Source organism: Lissotriton helveticus, chromosome 8, assembly GCF_964261635.1.
Source record: "Lissotriton helveticus chromosome 8, aLisHel1.1, whole genome shotgun sequence".
Classification (NCBI taxonomy): domain Eukaryota; kingdom Metazoa; phylum Chordata; class Amphibia; order Caudata; family Salamandridae; genus Lissotriton; species Lissotriton helveticus.
Genome location: NC_136069.1, coordinates 991,922,984 through 991,937,198, shown reverse-complemented (window position 1 = coordinate 991,937,198; position 14,215 = coordinate 991,922,984). Strand labels below are relative to the sequence as shown.

General features: G+C 47.7%; 1 protein-coding gene across 4 annotated transcripts in view; it reads left to right on the top strand.

Annotated features, from left to right (window-relative positions):
- The window catches only part of TOMM70 (translocase of outer mitochondrial membrane 70), a 500,420-nt gene that overhangs the window by 348,572 nt on the left and 137,633 nt on the right, over window positions 1-14,215 (top strand). For 3 of the 4 annotated variants that reach the window (XM_078657830.1, XM_078657831.1, XM_078657828.1), the window contains one exon: window positions 8,803-9,022. In XM_078657830.1, coding sequence (XP_078513956.1) covers window positions 8,803-9,022 — 220 coding nt within the window. The remainder of the gene's footprint in view (window positions 1-8,802; window positions 9,023-14,215) is intronic. The other variant, XM_078657829.1, reaches the window with a different exon arrangement.

Below are 14,215 nucleotides of genomic sequence, written 5' to 3'. Positions count from 1 at the left end.
GCAGTTTGTTGTTTTTACCTGTAGTTTGCAGGGTACTAGAGCTACTTGTCCATGGGAAACTGAGGGTGCTTCTGGTTTCCACAAGGGTCCCTCTCTTTGGGAGTGTCGAGTATTAGCCAAGGACAAGGATCGTCCACGCAGTTCAAAGTCTGTTGCCTTAGCAACAAAGTAGCACTCTTTTGCATTGTGCTGTGGGTGAAGTTCTGTTGTCTGTGGCTCAGATCTTCTCTTGGTCCTTCTTTGTAGAAAGTTGTTCAGATCTGAGGTTCTGGTTTCAGTGGATGCCTTAACTCCTATATTTAGGGGAGTTAGGTATAGTTGGGTGTATGGGAGCTAGTAACCAATGGGCAGCTAGTCTCGTCAGCTAGTACGTCCCTGAGGTGACCATATCTGGTGGAGTAGGTCACCTTTTCTACCCAGAAACCAACTATTTCTGTCCTCCTGAAGATAGCAGATTTCTACTTTGTGTACAGACTAGGCTGCTCAACCTAGAGTTGTGGCCAGCCTTCCTGGGGTGTAGACCTCCTTCTTAGCTAACTTACCATCTTGCATAGGTCCAAGCATGCCTTGGACAAGAGGAGGGCTGTTTCATCCTCAGGGGAACCGTTGAAATGGACATCAGAGGCAGTGCAGCCATTAAAACTTACCACTCTCATGTCCCCATTCATTAGCCTGCTTGGGAGGAGGGATGTGTGACCTCCTTCCTGCCCAAGCCTTTGTTCCTGACTCCTGGATGTCATCACACTGCCTTGCAAAAGGTCAGATTCCTTTCTTGGTGACAGTACGCACTGGAAAGTGCGGGCTCATCAGCCAGGGCAGAGTGAAGTTAGGGCAGCCAGGTATGCAACCTCTAAGGTGCCACTTGGGTGCATGCCACGTCACCCAGGGCATGAGAATTGTGTCAAGGGTGAGAAACCATATACCAACAGAGAGCAACGCACCTGGTGGAGGAAGGCAAGAATATAGCTAACTCATGCCTGAAATCAACCCTGAATGTGGCACACACATCCAGCAGGTTCATGATGATCGGGATCACAGAAAGAAGGCATACCTGGCTGAGGATTTCAGGCTTCAAGCCGGAAGTACAGAATAGCATTCTGAACACCCCCTTCAATGGAGAAACCCTGTTCGGAGCACCAATGGATGAGAAACTCACCCAACTGAAAAAAGAAAATGAAACTGCAAGGTCCATGGGGGCCTTGCAATTCAGAGGAATGAAAAGAGGCACCCCGACACGGAGGCCAAACGGAAGAGGGGGGGAAACCAGCCGGGAACGTCACACCAGACATTCCAGCAGAGCTACCAGGGTGATGATCAAGCACAGCAGGGCCAGCGGAAACAAACCTGGCAATACCAGCCTCGGGCCAGTCCTTTCGCGGGAGGGCGAATGGACGAGGGCAAACAAGAAGGGGGAGGGTCAGCAACCCACCTCAAAGTGAGTCCGCACCACCAAGCGTGCCCACCCTCTCGACACCTTTATGGGAGGGGCACAGCAAAGACTACAAAAAAGGGTTACATCGACTAAAGATCAACGAATATGTAACACCAGTAGGAGGCAGACTAAAACAATTTTTGCAGCAATGGAAGAAAATAACAGACAAATGGATACTGAACATCATACAGTTCAGATACTGCATAGAACTGGAAAAGATACCACCAAACAGGAAACCAAAAAGGGAAGCGCGCTCATCAAAATAACTAGCGCTACTCATAGAGGAAGCACAAGAACTCCTCCACAAAGAGGCCATAGAAACAGTAGCATTCAAAGAAAGAAACAAAGGAGTGTACTCAAACTACTTCCTCATACCAAAGGTGGACGAAACGTTAAGACCCATCTTGGTCCTACGGTTCCCAAACCAATACATAAAAACACAAAAATTCAAAATGACATCTCTTCAAGAAGTCATCACTCTGTTAAGGGACGGAGACTTTATGTCCACCTTAGACCTAAAAGATGCCTACCTACACATTCCCATGAATAGGCAGCACAAACATCTACTGAGACTTGCCATCGACAAAGCACACTACCAGTTCACTGCCCTGGCCTTCGGACTAAAATCTGCGCCAAGGGTCTTCACCAAGTGCCTCGCAGCCATGGCAGCGCACCTAAGGAGGGAAGGGATTCATGTTTACTCCTACCTCGACGACTGGCTAATAAAAGCAAGTTCCTACAAACAATGCAAAGAACATGCACAGCGGGTCATAGAGAGGCTAACAGAACTGGGATTCTCAATACACTGGGGGAAATCCTCAATGGAACCAGAACAAGTGAAGATCTTCCTAGGCGCACAGATCAACACCATACAGAGCAAAGTGTTCCCCAGCGACAAGAGAACACTTGCCCTGCTGAAGGAGACATGTCAGTATCAGAAGGGGCGAGCTCTGACCGTGAGGACAGCGAGCAAGATCATGGGGATGATGGCGTCCTGCATACACCTAGTCCCCAATATACGGCTCCACATGAGACAATTACAGGAATGGCTGCAACAACAATGGTCACAAGCTACAGGGAGTTGGGAAGATTAGTGGTTGTAACGCACGCGGTGCAGGAGGAGATAGTGTGGTGGAACAAGGAGAACATAACAAAGGGGAAGCCTCTGACACCACGAAACCCAACAGTGACCATTACCACAGACGCATCCCAAAAGGGAAGGGGAGCACACATGAACCGACTCAAGGTGCGGGCCTGTGGACCCCAGCAGATGCGATAAAACACATCAACTATCTGGAACTGAAGAATGTGTTCCTCTCACTAAAAGCCTTCCAGAAACAACTGTACGGACAAAGAGTGCTGATACAAACCGACAACTCCACAACGATGTTCTACATCAACAAACATGGAGGAACACAATCCGTCGCGCTATCCAACCTAGCACAGGACATATGGAAATGGGCCATCCCACTCAAGATAGACCTCCTAGCTATACACCTACCAGGAAAGGACAACGTGAAGCCAGACTGGCTCAGCAGACCGACATCGGCATCCCACAAGTGGGAGCTCAATGCACAAGAAACACAAAGGCTATTCAAGAAGTGGGGGACACCAACAATAGACCTATTTGCAACACACCAGAATGCAAAATGCCGATACTTCGCATCCAGGCAACCAGGGGAACAATCCCAGGGGAATGCCCTATGGATAAGCTGGTCGAAAACATTTGCCTACGCTTTTCCCCCGATACCACTGATGCACAGGGTACTCAGCAAATGCAGAACCAGCAACATGACACTGATTCTGGTGGCACCACAGTGGGCCAAGCGGTCATGGTTCTCACAAATAGTGGAAATGGCGCAGGGACCACCTCACACGTTTGGGAAAAGGAAGGACTTACTCTTCATGCAAAACGGAGAGGTACTCCACCCAGAGCCAGAGGGTCTTTGCCTAGCTGCATGGCTCCTGAAGACATGGAGTTTGCACACCTGAAACTACCGGAGAGCACACTGCGGGTGCTACGAGAGGCAAGGAGACCTACCACACGGAGGTGCTATGTAGCAAAATGGAAAAGATTCACACAGTGGTGCATCAAGGTAAAACTACACAAAAAGATGACAAAGGAATCAACGGTGCTAAAATATCTTAACACACCTGCTAAAATCAAACCTAAGTTCTACCTCACTGAGAGTACACCTAGCAGCGATAGTAGCCTATACAAGAGGAGAGACAGGAAAGAGCTTCTTTACATCACAAGTAGTAAAAATCTTCCTGGAAGGGGCTAAAAGGATCGCACCACCAAAGAGGATGCCGCCACCGGCGTGGAACCTTAATTTAGTCCTAGCAGAGCTTATGAAGGCGCCTTTTGAACCCATCCATAAGGCCTCACTACAAATGCTCACGATGAAGACAGCCTTTCTAGTGGCATTCACCTCACTACGCAGGGTAAGCGAACTGCAAGCACTAACGCTACAAGAACCTTACATCCAATTACACAATTACAGGGTGGTGATGAGAACTTACCCACACTTTATGCCAAAAGGTGGTGTCAAGGTTTCACATGAACCAAACAATACAGATACCAAGCTTCTTTCAGAAACCAACCACAAGCGCAGAGAGGGCACTGCACACTCTGGACGCTAGAAGGGCAGTAATGCATTACATGGAAAGAACTAAAGAGCACAGGAAAACAGAGCAGTTCTTTGTGTCCTTCGCAAGCAGTTTCCTGGGTTGACCAGTAACTAAGGCCACCATCGCACGATGGATCGCACAAACGATACAATTCTGCCACAAACAGGCAGGTCAAGAACTAACAGAGGGGGCACAAGCCCACTCTACCAGGACAAGCATTTACGATGCAATGGTCTCATCTTTGTTAAAGTTAGTGCTATTGGCATTACTCATGACATTATTTTTGTTTTTAAAACATATAAATAAATGGCATTGTCATTTACAATGCCAATAGCTTAATCTCTCGCAAATGCGAGACCTATTGCATTTGCACCCACACACAGACCCACACACACAGCCACACACACACACACAGCCACACACAGCCGCACACACACACAGAGCCACACACACACACAGAGCCACACATACAGCGCGCCACACACACAGCGCACCACACAGCGCACCGCGCACACACAGCGCGCCACACACACACTGCGCGCCACACACACACACTGCGCGCCACACACACACACTGCGCGCCACACACACACTGCGCGCCATACACACACTGCGCGCCACACACACACACACACACACAGCGCGCCACACACACACAGCGCGCCACACACACACAGCGCCACACACACACACCGCCACACACACACACACACACACACACACAGCGCCACACACACACACACAGAGCGCCACACACACACAGAGCGCCACACACACACACACAGAGCGCCACACACACACACAGAGCGCCACACACACACACAGAGCGCCACACACACACACACACACACACACACACACACACACACACACACACACACACACAGAGCGCCACACACACACACAGAGCGCCACACACACAGAGCACCACACAGCTGTTGCGTTTGAGCGTTACTAGCATGCACGGACCTGAAGCATGCTTGTCAACATTTGGGAACACCCAATGGCAAGAATTTTCTGCAGAAAAGAAGGGCGGCTGCCACCTTGCAATGAGTGAGCCATGGTTAAGCAGGAAGTTATAATTTAAACAAGAAAAACTAGCACAACCAGGGAACAGAGGCAAGAAAAACGAGCACAACCAGGGAACCGAGGCAAGAAAAACGAGCACAACCAGGGGTCAGAGGCAAGAAAAAAACGAGCACAACGAGGGGTCAGAGGCAAGAAAAGCGAAAACAATGAGGGAACAGAGGCAAGAAAAGAGAGCACAACGAGGGAACAGAGGCAAGAAAAGAGAGGACAACCAGGGAACATAGGCAAGAAAAACAAGCACAACCAGGGAACAGAGGCAAGAAAAAACGATCACAACCAGGGAACAGAGGCAAGAAAAAACTATCACAACCAGGGAACAGAGGCAAGAAAAACCCGATCACAACCGGGGAACAGAGGCAAGAAAAACGATCACAACCAGAGAACAGAGGCAAGAAAAACGAGCACAACCAGGGGGCAGAGGCAAGAAAAGCGAGCACAACGAGGGAACAGAGGCAATAAAAGCGAGCACAACCAGGGAACAGAGGCAAGAAAAACTAGCACAACCAGGGAACAGAGGCAATAAAAAACGATCACAACCAGGGAACAGAGGCAAGAAAAACGAGCATAACCAGGGGGCAGAGGCAAGAAAAACAATCACAACCAGGGAACAGAGGCAAGAAAAATTAGCACAACCAGGGGGCAGAGGCAAGAAAAAAACCAGCACAACCAGGGGGCAAAGGCAAGAAAAGCGAGCACAACGAGGGAACAGAGGCAAGAAAAACTAGCACAACCAGGGAACAGAGGCAAGAAAAAACTAGCACAACCAGGGAACAGAGGCAAGAAAAAACTAGCACAACCAGGGAACAGAGGCAAGAAAAACGAGCACAACCAGAGAACAGAGGCCAGAAAACCAAGCACAACCAGGGGGCAGAGGCAAGAAAAGCGATCACAACCAGGGAACAGAGGCAAGAAAAACGAGCACAACCAGGGAACATAGGCAAGAAAAACCAGCACAACCAGGGGGCAGAGGCAAGAAAAACCAGCACAACCAGGGGGCAGAGGCAACTGGCAGTGTGGTGCACTGGCCCATTCTCTGAAAACACTACATGAACCGGAGGGGGTGCACTAGGAAAGGGTGGAACAGCTTAAAATTGTTTCCAGGGGCTCCCTCTGGAAAACCGCTAGGCCGCCCCAGACTCCTAAACTTTACCATCCTGCTGCCAACTCAGCCTGGAGTTGCACCTCGGTTTCACCCACCATGGAGGCTACCAGGCGCCCCTTTTTCTCCTCTCATACCCCAGAGCAGCAGCAGAGAGCGTGTCCCGGGGTTCCGAGGCCCTCTCCCGGCCCGCTCCCCGGGCAGCGCCATGTTGTGGTACACTCAGCTCCCCCTAACTCACCTTGGCGATGGCCTTCCTGTAGCGGGTCACCGCCTGCTCGATGAGGCTGGAGACCTATAGGGCACCAACACCCGGGTCCTCCCGAAGGGGCGCTCCTCCACACCAGGAAGCTCCAGTCGCGTTGTGGGGCTCGGGGACTGCCTCTGACACTCGTTCCAGCGCGGGGTAGGCTCCCGCCTGGGTCCAGAGGGTGTGGCTTCTTTCCCGGTCCGGCCCAACGTGCAGTAGGCTCCCGCCGGGGTCTTCCACTCCAGAACACACCTCCAGAAGGGAGCCTGCAGGGCTCCCGACGTCTTTCCTCTGTCTACAGGAGCACGGGGTGAGCTCCCGTCCGCTTTGTTTTCTTCTAAGTACTTCCGGGTCAAGAAGGGCAGCGTGGCGGTGATCTCCTCGGGGCACAACCCGGGGTAGGCACCCGTTTCGCATTAATAATTAAAAAGTCGGCAATTGCAGCAGGCAATGCGGGGTAGGCTCCCGTGCCGAATAGGCGGCTGCAAAGGGTCAAGTCGCAGGGAGGGCACCTGTGCAACAAAATTTAAAAATAAACGGGGTGAGTGGAACACAGAGAGTCTACAGTGTGTCTGCTCACGCTGCCTGCCCGCGCCAGTCGGCCCTCTGATTGGTTAATAAGGAACAGCAATGGTAGTATTTTTTGGTAGTTGTCAACGAATCAGAGAGCCGACTTGGGCGTGCAGGAAGCGTGATGGGGGGCGTGTTTTGGACTGAGGACGTCACGGAGAGAAAGAACCGAAGAAACACGCCCCCCAATCCGAAAAAGACGGGGCTTAAATTGACAGACAAACCTCTTCTCCAATGGCTGGCCAGCATTTAGGAGGCCAGCCAATGGAGAAGAGGGGCGGGTTTAAACCTCACTACTAGAAAACATAGAATCTCGCCAGCGAGACTGCGCAAGCGCAGCCTACGCTAGCCGAGACCTAAAAAAGGGAGCAACAATAGCCTTCCTGGCTAACACACCCATTCAAGACATATGCCTGGCGGCAACATGGGCTTCAGTGCACATGTTCACTAAGCACTACTGCGTGGATATACAAATGAACAAGGAAGCACGCACAAGTCTGACAAAAAGTGCTTCAACATATATTCAACAACCAACGCTCATCTTCCACCCAGCCGCCACAACCATAACAAACCGCTACAAAGTCTATGCACAGCATAGTGAATCCAGCAAGATTAACGCTGCAAAACGAATAGTTTCTTACCTGTCGGTGTCGTTTTGCAGCTTGAAGATCTTTCTGGATTCACTAGCAAACCCACCCACTTCCGCCAGAAAGATGAGGCAGGAGAAGAAGGTGGAAATACAAGGACAAGTATACAAACAGACACTTTAAGGGACAAAGTGGAAATTCATTTACTTTATGGGAAAAGTTGAAAACATTGCAAAAGATTCACCAACAGAACACAAAAACAAGAAAAAAGAATCCGAAGATGGCGCCCAAAGGAAGCGTGTCAACGTCACAGGAAGGACACCAAAAGGTGGGACGTCGACGACCACCTGGGCTACGAAAAAAAAAAAGAGAGAGAAAAGACTACGATTCCGGACCCAACCACTAGACCGCTGAATAATGCACAGCATAGTGAATCCAGAAAGATCTTCATGCTGCAAAACTTCACCGACAGGTAAGAAACTATTCTTTTCCAGCCATGCCACTCCACAATGTGCATAAATGTTTCTTCCTGACCCCCCTAAGTGCAGAGGGCTGTGAATGAAGATCTACAGAACGCAGTAGTTGGGAGTAGAGGAAGGCATGCCCAGGCGTGTGCATAACATAACTGGACATGGATGAGCTTCTGTAATGTGGCTGGGGATGTAGTTGAACATCACTCAGGGTATATTAAGTGTAAATGAGGGAGTGCTGTTCCACCATTAGTTTGCAGTGTTACTGGTAGCTCAGAAAACACTACCAGGCACAAGACCCCTTTCATACCACATACAGGCTCCTAAGAATATGGATACTGTGTGCCCTTGAGTCTAATATCCAATGAGCTTAATGTTTTTACTCTGAGGTTGGATTTGACCAATATGCGCCCATTCACAGGTTCCTTTTAGGAATATGAATGCTACTTCATTATTAAAGGTTTTTTTTGCAGACTTTCTGTGCCTATGTGTCTCCAGATTTGTACAAAAATGTTCATAGGATTGTACATTTTGTCTACTTTGGAGTAGAAATACTTCTGCAAATCCCTAGTTAAATAAGAAATTGTTCAGCCCTCCAGTATGGTAAGTGACCAAAGATGTAAAATATTAAAATGTCATTTCTGAAGAATATGTTGCACATTTCTTATTCTTAGATCTGGATACCTGAAAGCCAAACAATATATGGAAGAAGAAAATTATGATAAAATTATCAGTGAATGCACTAAAGAAATAGAGGCACGAGGCAAATACATGGCAGAAGCGTTGCTACTTCGAGCCACTTTTTACCTTCTGATTGGCAATGCTGCAGGTGCTAAACCCGACCTTGATCAGGTGGTCAGTATGGAGAGTGCCAATGTCAAGGTAGGACAGCAGGTATTAGGTTATTTTGAGCTTCCATTGTGATAAAATAATTAGTCTTCGTGTTCAGTATAGAGTGGTTGACTGCTAGTATGACGTGCACAAATTGTTTAGAATCTCGTTTTTCGTCTTTGTGGGTCCTGAAACATTTTTGTTTAGTATAAAAGTGTTCTTGTGTTATTTTGCTGTTTTGAAGTTTTCGTTGTATGAGCACTGCCTATAATTTGTTTGCTGCTTCCCTCTCGTGAGTGTGTAAAAACATAAAATGTAACCCACACTTATACCAAATACACAAATTCTTTAAAGAGTGGTTAAAAACACAATTTCAGGACTCATGAGGCCTGAAGGAAAAGTTATCGTAATATTTGTTGAGATTTGTTTAATCATAGAAGGTCCCAGAACTTCTGTATTTTGAGATTATAAGCTAGTCTGTACGGCATCTCCAAGGAACACAGTACATGTTTATTTAAGAAGGACTTGGGGAAAATCACTTTGATCAGCCGTTTTCTTCTGTGTGCGTTAAAGCAAAGCACTGTCATGTCCCCAGGGCTTTAAGTGGGCCAGGTCTCACCTGTGCTGAGCACCAGCAGTTTTTTAAAGGGGGCCTCAAAACGGCTCTCTATCTGGCTCCATTTTGTGCCCTGCACAGGCGGTCCGTTTATTCCCGGACTGCAGTGACTGCAGGCACATGGATTTGCGCTGCTCACACTGCTCACTTTTCACTAGTGGAGAAGTTACGGCATGACGTCATGCCAGGTGAGCATTGTAGGGGAAGGGAAATACTTTTAAGAGTCATTTTCTCTCCGGATTTCCCTTCTCTTTTTAGGTCTCGTCTAAGCCATACTGTAGGGATGGTGGGCAAGATTATAGTAAGGCTTCCGAAAAGTCTCCCCAAACTGCAGATTCGATACAGTTCATGTGAGCTAGGCGCGTGCACATCGCAAGCCACATCCCACACCATGCCTCGACATCAGACTTCAAAGGAAGCCGCTCCCCCGTCCCCCAATCAGACTTCAAAGCAAGACGCTCCCCCGCCCCCCCCCCCTCTGCGCAATGCCAGAGCTTGTTTTTCTCACGTTTTTTTGTTTTTGTTCTTTGCGGCCCTGCCGCGCGGCCAATGCTTCATTCCACCTACCACTTTCCACTGACTTGATCACTTTCCTTCCATTTCTATCTCCTCTCTGTCAGTTGTTTTTATTGTTTTTGTTTTCACTTTTTCTATAGCTGGTTCTGGGTATACTTATTTACTTGTCTCTCTACTTCTTTTCTTTGGTTTGTGCTCCAGTGTTTTCCTTTCATCTCTACTTTATGTTCCTTCTCTGTTTCCATCCTCCGCTCCTCCCTATTTCTATTCGTTTTTTCGTCCTTGAACTTTGTCCTCGCCCTTTCTCTTTCCCCCGCTTTCCTTTATTGCTGCTGCTCTCACCACCCTTCTTCTCCTTTGTGTATTCCTCTTTGTCAATCTCCCTTTCTCCCATTCTTCATCTTCGATGCATCTTTTATTTTCTTACATGCTTTTGTGTACTTTCTCCTTTCTTCCCCTTCCTCCATATTTTCTACCACTTTATCACCTGTATTCTCATGTCTTCTTTATTACTGCCTTCCTTATTTGATTTCCTCTTTATTCCACCTTCCTTGTTCTCGCTCCTATTTTCTCTTTCTTACCTCATAACGCGTTCTTTGCAACATTGCCCCATCCTCTTCAGTCGTTCTTTCTCTCTGTGTTTCTGCCTTTCTTTGTCTCTCCTGCTCATTATTTCTTGTGTCCCCCATGTGCAGCTTCCCATCTTTTTTCCTACCATTCTCTGCTTTCCACACTGTCAATCTTTCCCCTATATTCCTTCCACCCTGCATGCCTGCCTGCCTCTACTGCTTCCTTCGTTATCTCTCGCGCTTTATTTCCTTAGTCTTTATTCTGTCAATCCACTTCTGTTCTCCTCCCTCATAACCCCCTCCTCCTTTTATCCCTCTCTTCTCTTGTCGCCCCTCCTCCTTTCTTCTCATCTTATTTTCTTCCTCCTCTCCTTTCCTCCCTCATCTTCCCCTCTCTTTCTTACTTCCTCGGTTCCTGTCCGTGTCCAGCCCCCTCTCCCTGGCACCTCCGACCTTTCCCGCTGCCTCCCGACTGCCCTGACAGTTGGGAGCCGGTGCCTGTGGTCGCAGAGTCGGGCTCGCCGTGATTTTTGCCGTCGGTATAACAGCAGACACACTGTAGTCCATCACTGCAGTCCCCCCTGATTAAAATTCAGCTCCGGCCCGACTGCAGCACTCCACAAATGGAATATTCTACATAATTTCCGAAAATGCTTGTTTTTCTTGTTAAAAAAAGTGACCTTTTGTGATGTAACTAGTGTTTATTTAAAGCGCTGCAATACCTTCGATAGAGTTTGCCGCTAACTAAAAGTGCAGAAAAACGCAAGAAAAATCAAACGCTTTAAAGCAAGAAAGGAACACCTCGGTGGGTGAGTCACCCAGCTGGTGTCACGAGGCCCCCATAGGCAGAGCGGATTTTTCTTGCCATCCCCAGACCCCATCTCTGCTGATTATCCAGCAGCTACCAGGCCTTACAGTGACACCTCGTCCCCCAGAAAACCCTCGTCCCCCTCTCCAATCTCACACCTCACCAAAGAGCCTTTGATCGGCATTGAACAGGCCAGTGCTCCCCCCTGGGGCGCTACCTCCTGTCATGAAATACCCAAAGCTTTGAAGTATAGCGCTGCAAACTGCAACCTGGAACAGGCACTGTCTCCGCACAGACAGCGCCTCCGGGACCATAGAGCGCTACAGCTAGCACGTTCTACTCCGGTGACGTCACTAGCTTATCCCACCCGACACTGCACAGGCAGAGTGAGCTGGACTGGGGGCAGCTTTATGGAGCGCGAGCTGGACCGGAAGAACACCCGTTACATTCACATTCATTTTATGTTATTATTTTTTGTATAGGCAAGGGAAGATAGAGTGATTTGCCCAGAATCACAGGATGTTGAGCTGACGCCGAGATTGGAACCCGATTCCCAGTTCCAAAGTGAACAGCTCTGGCCGTAGCACCACATCCTCTTCCACGTTAGACTAAGCCCCCACCACCCTTCAATATTGGCCTACACATTGTGGGCAGTTTCTGAGAATGTCCCATTCCCAGTTATGCCCCAAGGTGGGCTGTAGGTAACTGTGCACACAAGACAGCCAGCAGTTCCCAGAGTGAGAAGAGCAGGCCAAGGAGGCAGACCCTGTCCCTACATTATTCCAGCAATATGGAAGGGAACAAGGTGCCCCCCTCACCCCCCAGCCCCCTTCCCAACATCCCACAAACACTCCAAACAATACCACTCATGCCACATAATTACACGCCACATAATTACACTCTACTGAATGCAACACACACTCCACACAATACCACTCAGTGCCACATAGTTACACGCCACATAATTACTGCACTCAATGCAACATACACTCCAAATACCACTCAGTGCCGAAAAATAATGCACGCCACATAATTACACTGCACTCAATGCAACATACACTCCAAATACCACTCAGTGCCACATAATTACACTCCACATATTCACACTGCACTCCATGCAACATACACTCCAAATACCACTCAGTGCCACATAATTACACGCCACATAATTACACTGCACTCAATGCAACATACACTCCAAACACCACTCAGTGCCACATAATTACACGCCACATAATTACACTCTACTGAATGCAACACACACTCCACACAATACCACTCAGTGCCACATAATTATATGCTACATAATTACACTGCACTCAATGCAACATACTCCAAATACCACTCAGTGCCACATAATTACCCGCCACATAATTACACTGCACTCAATGCAACATACACTCCAAATACCACTCAGTGCCGAAAAATAATGCACGCCACATAATTACACTGCACTCAATGCAACATACACTCCAAATACCACTCAGTGCCACATAATTACACTCCACATAATCACACTGCACTCCATGCAACATACACTCCAAATACCACTCAGTGCCACATAGTTACACGCCACATAATTACACTGCACTCAATGCAACATACACTCCAAATACAACTCAGTGCACATAATTACACTGCAGTCAATGCAACATACACTCCAAATACCACTCAGTGCCACATAATTACACGCCACATAATTACTCTCCTGAATGCAACACACACTCCACACAATGCCACTCAGTGCCACATGATTATATGCTACATAATTACACTGCGCTCAACGCAACATACACTCCAAATACCATTCAGTGCCACATAATTACACTCTCCTGAATGCAACGCACACTCCACACAATACCACTCAGTGCCACATAATTACACGCCACATAATTACACTGGTACGTTTAGAGAAATGCTCGAGATAGTCCCTCTTATATTCAATTTACATTAATGATTCACCAAAGAAAGATTCTTTCTGAATTAATCCATTCAACATATTTAATTACCAAACATAGAAAAAATGTTAAACAATGCTCTTGCAATTCAGAGCATCCATATTGATACATATGTCACCTTTCAAAACCTCATTCCTACGTGTTTCAGAGAAAGGCCTGGATAGGCATATCTGTCATCAGAAAAATTGAAAATCATTAGCACCTCACATGTGGTTAAAGTATCAAATGATTAAGGAATTTTCAAGCACATGAAATCTAAATCATTAAATATGTACAAGTTTTGTGACAGTTTTTTAAAAAGTCTTGAAGTAAGCTGTGCATCTGGCAAGGAGTGTAAGTACGCTCCAGTGTTGTGGATTCTAATCGTTTGCGTGATGAAGGGCAGAGCACGCAGGTCCAGGCTGCACGCGCCTGTTTAAATAACTTTAAGCAAAGTTGAAGGAGTGTTGGAAATGGTGTGCATTCTATCGTCTCACTTTTTTGCATATTCCGTTCTAAACTCTGCCTAGCTCAAAGCAAAAGCAAAATAAACCTGTGACTTGAAGATTTTTTTTTTAGATGTGTGGAAACTTGCCAAATGTTAGCAGTACCGAGTAACTGTGGAAGATTAAAAGAAAATACAGGATCTGAAAGAAACAAGTTAGTGTTAGATTCGTTACCTTAGAATATCCCCAGGCGTCGGACTGGATCTGGAAAGTTTTGCGTAGCCGTACCCCTGCGCGTCGGTAGGCTTCCTCTGCGGCTCCGCGTCCGTCGTCGGCGTCGTGATGGCCGGGATGACGTCGTCGG